Source organism: Anneissia japonica, unplaced genomic scaffold, assembly GCF_011630105.1.
Source record: "Anneissia japonica isolate Jap-2015-1 unplaced genomic scaffold, ASM1163010v1 scaffold401_len1656234_cov178, whole genome shotgun sequence".
NCBI classification, from domain to species: Eukaryota; Metazoa; Echinodermata; class Crinoidea; order Comatulida; family Comatulidae; genus Anneissia; species Anneissia japonica.
Window position 1 is genome coordinate 239,458 of NW_022745982.1, and position 8,572 is coordinate 248,029.

The 8,572-nt window shown below is 33.4% G+C and overlaps 1 protein-coding gene across 3 annotated transcripts; it reads right to left on the reverse strand.

Annotated features, from left to right (window-relative positions):
- Positions 1 to 2,059: 2,059 nt before the first annotated feature.
- On the reverse strand, positions 2,060 to 8,128 carry LOC117120130 (microsomal glutathione S-transferase 3-like). 3 transcript variants are annotated; one of them, XM_033265150.1, is made up of 6 exons: positions 8,053 to 8,128; positions 7,878 to 7,951; positions 6,703 to 6,767; positions 5,792 to 5,849; positions 5,624 to 5,696; positions 2,060 to 3,982 (listed from the first exon to the last, which is right to left on the reverse strand). In XM_033265150.1, the coding sequence occupies exons 2-6, from the start codon at positions 7,932 to 7,934 to the stop codon at positions 3,882 to 3,884; spliced, it is 354 nt and encodes a 117-aa protein (XP_033121041.1). In that variant the 5' UTR covers positions 7,935 to 7,951; positions 8,053 to 8,128; the 3' UTR covers positions 2,060 to 3,881. The 3 variants fall into 3 exon arrangements, with proteins under 3 accessions (XP_033121041.1, XP_033121040.1, XP_033121039.1); XM_033265149.1 differs by having other exon boundaries at positions 7,878 to 7,975; positions 8,053 to 8,095; XM_033265148.1 differs by having other exon boundaries at positions 7,878 to 8,085.
- Between the last annotated feature and the right edge of the window lie 444 nt (positions 8,129 to 8,572).

Below are 8,572 nucleotides of genomic sequence, written 5' to 3' on the forward strand. Positions count from 1 at the left end.
TACACAATCGTATCTCTATACGTGGTCTTTGAATACAATATAAACAATTCCATTCAGTTTCCAACGCACCATGCCCCCTTAGCCACAGTCTGATTGCTTTTTGTCCAAACCACTAAAAATTCGGAACGGTCACCCAACTATGTTTTAAAGTCAGGATCCGGAGTAATGCTACCACCAATGCCTATATAATTAGGGACCCAGTTGTTTGCAGCGCTCGTTCTGACAGCGCTTAACAACCTATGAAAATCTTATCAGCAAAGTGTATTATACTTTTAACAGAAATTTTAAACCCGTATCTGTATCTCATTTTTAAGACGCTCCGGAGTTTTTCGTCAAATGTGGCTTTTGTGTCTTAGCAAAATCAGTTGTATAGGCTTAACATCAAACATTTTTCCCTCCGGGAATAAAAACAGCAATTAGGCCTAAGTATTTCCAATATTAACGTACGTATAGGCATACCATTAATTTTACATTATGCTGTGCGTTTAATTCAATTCAGGTTTTATTGTCTAAAAATGAAATACAGAGTGGAAACAATTAATTGCATTTAACAATTCCACAGAAAAACAATTACATACAGTTTCACCATTTAAACATATAAAACATTGTTAAAACCTTATATTAAATATGATACAGTAGCTTTTTAGACCAATACGGGGCCAATATACTATGCAAATTAAAGTGTTTCAGCTCCTCTTATTAAAGTGCTAGATACTATGTTGTTTTCATGAACTGGCCTTGCCTATACGGAAAGTAATTTGTGTTTTAATGAATATAAGTTGAACATTTAACGATGACATTAATCACCTGCTAAGTACACCCTTTGCGCATGCCCTGATAATCTTCATAATCTAAAGACGGAATACTGGATGACAACAACAGTTGTAGTCAGGAAGAGGACGCTACTTTTGTGGAATAATTGCTGTTTTTTAAAACGCAACTCTGTCAAAATTGTTTTTTCGTCTGACTAATTCAGCCAAAAATGAATTACTATTATACTTGTAGCATCTGTTGTGTGTCTCTTATTTTTTAAATATTGCCATCCGATATGTAAGCACAGTTTTTAGAAACGTGTCTTTTTTTTTCTATGATGAGGCCTATTTAATAACGGCTCACGGAAGTAGTCACTGATGGGTAATGAAATGTCATTTGAAAGATATAATTCATAATGAACATGATTTCGGATTTCTGAGTGAAGAGTTTTAACATATTCACGTATAACGAATACAAAGATAGGCCAACAATTTCATAGGTCTTTATTTCAACTTCTCCAAGTTTTATCAATTAACAAGTTATTTTCTCCCAATAAAAAAGTAAACATTTAGTTGGCCTATAGAAAAGGTTAAAGGTTGGACCTATTGCATCAGTATTAACAGGAAAATTTTAAATGATGAAAACTAATAACTTCAAATCATCATCGAATTTTGTTTTTATTTCTTTTGCTTCATCAAATCATTCTTTATTATTGAATCAATATTGGTTTTCAAATGAATACATAAAGTTAAAGCCCGGGTCACGGCATCACAACAGTCATGTGCATGCAGGGAACACACACAAAAGAATCAACAATTACACGCAACGCTGAGGAGAAAATTTACAGTTTGAAATTCAAACATTATTACAGTAATTGTTTTATATGTTAGGTTGGTATTCTTGAACTCCTAAACCCTCTCCAACCCCTGCTACAGGCCTGTAAACCAGGATCCCTTAATTTCGACTACAAATGCATGTCTTGAAATCCTGGAACGAATTTCGTGGTATTTCTTTTCTGTCTCGAAGGACCCGGTTCCCGTTCTTTGTAAATAAAGTGTGGGATATTAGGCCGTCATCATCACATTCGCTTAACATGCGTTCATACGCCCTTTTAACTAAATATTACAAGCAAACAGTCATCACACTGAGAAATTCTAATTAAAAGACTCAAATAATATACAGTTTGGTTTCTATAGCTAAAAATGGTTATTAGTAGTCTGTACTGTACTTTGTTCGTCTAGCACACAGTGAGGGCGCTATCACACATGAGGCATATTGTCAGCAATAATTACAATAGCACCAAATATTCTTGATTCAAAATCTTTAATTCGACACTATAACATTAATACCATAATAAAATTCACAAAATTTACAACCCACAAGTTAAAATAGGTATATATCACGTCAGAGGAATGCATTATCTAAAAACGTCATTCATTCAATATTAAATACAATGCACTATTCATACAATAGTAATAAATATACAATAGAAATTACTATTTTCATACTCAATATCATACTGGTGGTTTGTTTCAAGTATGCTTAATTCTACATATTTACTTTTGTTACTAATTTAATTATTAGAAAATTACCAAAAAACATTTCAGTTTGAATTTTCAAGATATATTACTGTATACTGTACTCATGGTACAGTAGTACTAAAGTTAATTTATATAAAACATCAGATATATAACTAACAATTTTACCTGAAATTTAATATAAGGCTGAAGAAAATGCTATTTTCATTTTAGAAAGATAATTGAGAGCTTTTCTTAGAAGCAAGTATATAGATATAAAAGATTTACACTTATTCTAGTCTTGCATTAAATTAAACACGCCTTTATTGTATCCCTGGAAAGACAATATTATTTAATCATACCTGTCTTTACAAATAATGCTGAAACATGGACACCCAGTAAAAGTCTAGAGAACAAAACTAAGGGTCACAGAGAGGGCTACGGAAAGAATAATGGTAGAAAATACACTGAGGGGAAATGCAGGATTATTAAGACAATTATATCAAAGAAATGGAGAAGGGATGGTCATATAGGTAAGGTAGAAGGATGACAGATGCACATGGGAAAACCACAAAGTAGACCCAAGCAACCAAATCAAATGACGGGGAAGGCAAAACAGACGATGGATGGATGAAATCACTGCATTTGGAGGTATTAATCCAGATGCACACAGCACCTATAGTCATTAGCCAATGCAACTCCTGCAAATGATTTTACATTAATGATCATTATTTTAGTAACATAAATCTAAGTGGGGTTTATATAATTTAAAATTCAACTAAATCACAAATTCTTATCATAATTAATAATAGCACAATTACCTTAATCTGTACTTCTGGAATGTTTTCTTAATGTATCAATGGAATGAATGTAGTACAATGTTTTAAAGGTTGGAGGAGAGGGTGAAGGGGTTAAGAGGGTGGAGTGAAGAGAGAGAAAGTGAAAGCAAGAATAAGAGGGGTGAAGATAAAAAATTGATAAAGGAACTATGTTTAGAGAATGTAAAGAGGGAAGGAAAAAAATGGCTAGGTAAAAGGGATGAAGAGGGAAATCTAAAGAGGGATAAAATGAAAATAGATGGGTGAAGAGGAGGCGGCTAAGATGGGTAAAAAGAGTGAAAACATTTCTATGAAGGTGATGAAATTCAAGTGCAGGTGAACATGGTGAAGAAAATAGGCTTATGAGAAAGAGGTAAGAGAAGAGGGTGACGACAAGTGGGTGAAGAGGTTTAGCAAGGGGAAAACAGAATACTCAAATATTACTACATTAGTTTAACATTCACCTTTGGTCATCAAACACCAAATATATTCATATAAGTTATTGCAATGTATTCTCTAGAAATAAATGTTACAGCTGGTAGCTTTGAAATTAAATAATTTCACATTTCATTTCAATACAATTTGCATAAAAGTATCGAAGTCCACCTATTCTGCTGCAGTAGTTGAAAGCTTCATTTTTGCACATTACTATCATCATAATTATTATAATCAACATTAATTTTGAAGTACAGTACTATTTTTTTTTGGTTTTAATTTAAAATACTGTATGTCAAGTTAAATGCCTTTCTTATCTGTACTTAGATCATTCTAGATCACACTCTGTCTATTCAGATCAGATCCACTGGAGTAAGTGTAGTGCAAATGAGATAGTTGCAGCAATCAAACCAAACAAACCAATGTAACCATATACTCCCTTCAGACGTTTCTCCGGATCTGAAATAAGGAAGGTAATGTATCATAGAGAATGGATAGATTCATTGGCAATGCATGTTTGATAGTCTCTTGTCCTACTAGCAATGTGACTAGTTGACAAAGTGGTATGGTTTGGTCTCTTACTTTGAAGTCAGGGGTTCAAATCTTAAACCCTCCAATGCTCTTTTGTCCTTGAGCAAGGCACTTTACCTTTCTCTTTTAGGATGAAATAGTTAAGTACTGTACTAAGCTAACTGCACGCCTAAGAATACTCACACTTCCTAAGAAGCAGGAAAGGATAACCATTCTGCATGATATTAATAATGCACACGAATAGAGATGATAAAGCACTATGAGTTCCTATTGTTGGTGGAAACTGGAGACCATCATCATATAGTTTTCATATTCTAACTTTTCATTTTAAAGTATCTTTCAACTATTCATTAAACAGTAAAAATAAATAGTATACAGTAGTTTAAAAAAGCAAGATATTTAACATTATTACATAACTACAGTATTTTGCATGGAAAGGAAATTACCACCCTACCACACAATACTGAGGCTTAGTAAGATGGGCTAACAGCTGATTCCCATAAGTTTAAAAATGAATACGGGACTACCTTTACCTTTACCTACAGTATTTTGTTTATGTGGTAATAAGGATCTTGGTTATTATATGTACAGTATATAGTATTTTATTGCACATTTTAATTTTTTTTTATATATATTATAATTTATGTTATGGTAAAATTCTGTCAATTTTGCAATTTTTGTTAGCTTGGTTGTTAACATGCTCACTTTATCAAGTACAGCATCCATCAAAAACAAAATACACAAAAACAGAAAACAGTCTAAACAGGTCAGAACGTGTATTCTGAGGTTTTATCATTTGCTAGTAGTTTATGGAGTGGAGCAGGTGGATCAGTTGCCTGCTTTATTCAAATCCTGTAAACACCCGTTTTTTTTTTTCACATGACTAAAAACAACTCCACTCAATTAAGCCTCATAATTGCACTGTGCCTATAGAGCATTACTGTACTTTAAATGGCCATCTGTCTGTTCGATATTTCTTTATTCAAAAAAACAACATTTAAAATTCATAAAATATGGCAGCACTTAGATGCATCTGCATCTCGAGCTGAATTGCATTTCATTATAAGATATTTAAGGCCAAACAGAAAAAAAAATCAAATCCATCAAATCCATCAATTAAGGTAAGTGTGCCGCTCAAAGTTTTTAATCATTAATTAGCTTGGTACAAGGTATGGTAAACTTAAAGGACTGTTCATGTGGCGCACCACATTGCAAGCAATGTTACGAAGCCTATCAGCAAATCGTCTATTGTATCTGGGAACAGAATTACCTCTAACAGGCAATAATGAAAATAATTTAGAATATCTAACAGGCAATAATGAGAACAATTTAGAAATTTTGTTTGGTAGTTTGTCACCTAATGATTGATAAAAATAAAATGTAAATTTAAAAATTCAAATATTTTAAAAAATAATAATAATTCACAAGACTTCTATAGATTGCATTCTAGCCATCCAAATGAAGAGATTATCTTAACTGATAGAACTGAATTGAATTACCTTGAGGAATAAAGCAACAGACCACTTAATATTTCAGTTAATTTTAATAAAATGTTTAATCATCACTTACCTCCGGTGTAGTAGCCAAAAGCATATGACAAGCGACTCACAATCCAAATTAGACCACACACTATGCAAACACCCTATAAACACAAACAAAACATTTATCAATTTTTTGTTCTCTATTTTAATTTAATATTATTTCTAAAATTAGTTGTAAGAAAAGCAAACAACTTACTGGATGCTGAATGCCACCAAGTAGAAGGAAAAGTAGGAAATATGGAATCTGCTCAAGCCTAGAAAAAGAGAAACACTTTTATTTCTGAGGATTTTCTAAATTTTAATCTCATCATCATCCTTATCATTATTTAATCAGTAATAATAAGCATCTTCATCAACACTACCTTCATCTTCATCAATATCAATTCCATACCACCATCCTCCTCAACCAAATCTCTTCATCAACATCAATCATAGAAATAAAAAACATCCTTAATGGCCATAACATTTAAAAATTCCCATCAAAACTTACCTCCTCACCACAATCTTCTCTTCATCTGCATTTTCTTTTTAATCATAATCAACCTTGTTAGTTACCATGCTCTATGTAATTTTAAAAATTCTTATTCAACATTCACTCACCAATATCCTAAACGGTTGCACTTTTCTGATCAGTTTCACAATAATGTCTATAATCAGCTTTCCTTTTTATTTACATTCTCATCAAACATCATTTTCTTTAAAACAAACATCTTTCTCAGTTCCAATTTTTATCAATTAGCATCACAATATTCACAATCATCTAAATTGTAATATCCTTATCATTGTGATGGTATCAACCAGTGGTGGCTCCAGAATTTGCGATGAGGGGCCGACAAGTCTTAAAGCGGAGTCGGAACTAGAGCCTTGATCAGGGTCCCAGAATAAAATTTCCTTATAGTCTTCATGGGGAGAGATTTTTGGCTTACTTTAGTATGGCCCAAAATTGTAATTATAGACCACAATATTAGGGATTGGCAATCAAAATAACATTTTGGATAGGCAAATTAATTTTTTCCATCCGACGACCTCATTGTCGCATCCGAGGTGTGGGGGTGGTATTCCCCCTGCCCCCACCACTGTTATCAACACATCATTAAGGTTGCTTACGTGTTCTGGTGAGCTCTTTGGTAGCAGTTAAACATCGGTTCTTTGCTATCATACATCAAAGGGTACTGCAGAGGTGGAGCAAAGATTGTAAACAAATTATTCAGTGGTTCATAAAACTTAGGTCACTACAACAATTATAGAACATTTTCAGAACAATAAATCTAAATGTCCAAAAACAAAACAAAAAATCAACAGCATGACCATGACCTGATGATAAACAACTAAATACAAATAAATTATATTTATTATTAACTGCAATTAAAGTCATTTATAATTGTCTGAAATTTTTTCCATAGTAAATAATTTTCTATGACTGTAAATGCTCTAGGAAACACTCAAATGAATTTCTATAACTTTCACTACTTTCCTCAATGCATGCAATACAAACATACCCTGGATTATAGTCTTTGATTATGTAAATGATAGGCCCCAGACTGTATACAGTACAGTAGTGAGGCTTGCACTGGGAATATATTATGCACATAAACATTTTAGCCTATAAATCTGTCAGCGCATTTCAGAAAAAAAGGGCCGATTTCTGTGCAGATTTTCCAAAAATTAGGCTTTGACCAAAGCTTAACCAATGCAATTAAGCAGCAATTACGATTCTGCGCACCTATTTCCCTTGTGATTTTCCGCACAAATTAAAACTGATTTGTTTTAGATATCTTTCATGCAATTAAAAAACTTTACAGTATGGGATCGGTTTAATTTCTTGCATGGTCCTACCCGACACTGTAATTAATAATGTATGGTGTACTGTATTAGTAGGCCCAACTAGTCCAGGGCCTATATAGGCCTAGTATAAGTTAGGCTGTAGTTATGCTTACGCCGAAGAGGTCGAAATCCAAATGCGCCGACTGATTGGCTTTATACAGTACCCTAACTATTAATAACTCCCCTAGGGTTGGCCTAGCTAGAGGCCTATATTATTAAAGTTTCATCCACGCAACCCCACTTCTCGTAGGTTACTGCTGGAGAAGTGTTAATACAAATTAAAAATTAACACATTACATTAACATAGCTAACAAATTTAGGCCTAGCCCATATCTAAGGTCTAGGAGGCCGGACCTAGCTAGTTAGGTCTAGGGCCTAGCACAGGTACGTATCCTAGAGTATGCCAGCCACCCCTAGCCAATACCTAGCCTAGCTAGGCCTAGCCTAGGCCTACTTACTTTCACACCATACTTCTTTCGAGCTTGGCCCACTTTCGCACCAAGGTAAGTAACCATAATCCAGCTAATCAATGCTGTTAAAACAATAAAACCATACTCCGGTGGAAGATCAATAGCCATTATTCTTTTTGTATTTATGTCTTTGTTTAGCCAAAAAATTACATGTGCAACCAACCTGTCTTACTGACTGTTCACTCGGCCCTATCGGCTAAAAATAAGTGGTTTAAAGTTGAAGCGCCCTCATGTGTTTTAGTATAATGTGAATTGTCAGTACAAAAAACCGGTGTACGGTAAGAATGGCCCCGGAAAAAATGGCCCCGGAAAAAATGGCCCCGGAAATAATGGCCCCGGAAAAAATGGCCCCGGTAAAAATGGCCCCATATGACAGGTAGGTAAAAATGGCCCCAATAATCAAATTCTGAATTACAACTGATTTTCTTAAGTCATTATATGCATTTTTTTATCTTAACTAATTTAGTTTTTAAAAGGAATCTCCCCAATAATCAAATTCTGTATTAAAACTGATTTTCTTGAGTCAATTATATGCATTTTTTTTATCTTAATTAATTTAGTTTTTAAAAGGAATCTAACATCAAACAAATTGCCATTTACATTTTACTTTTTGCAAGAATTAATATTCAATGATAAAATATTCAAAGATAAATAAAAAGCCATGAATTACACTTTTTATTTTT

Coding starts and splice junctions, on each gene's coding strand:
- LOC117120130 (XM_033265148.1), bottom strand. CDS start 7,997: ATGGCTATTGATCTTCCACCGGAGTATGGTTTTATTGTTTTAACAGCA. Junction 6,768..7,877: donor GAAAGAAGTATGGTGTGAAA/GTAAGTAGGCCT, acceptor CCACCTCTGCAG/TACCCTTTGATGTATGATAG. Junction 5,850..6,702: donor CAAAGAGCTCACCAGAACAC/GTAAGCAACCTT, acceptor CTCTTTTTCTAG/GCTTGAGCAGATTCCATATT.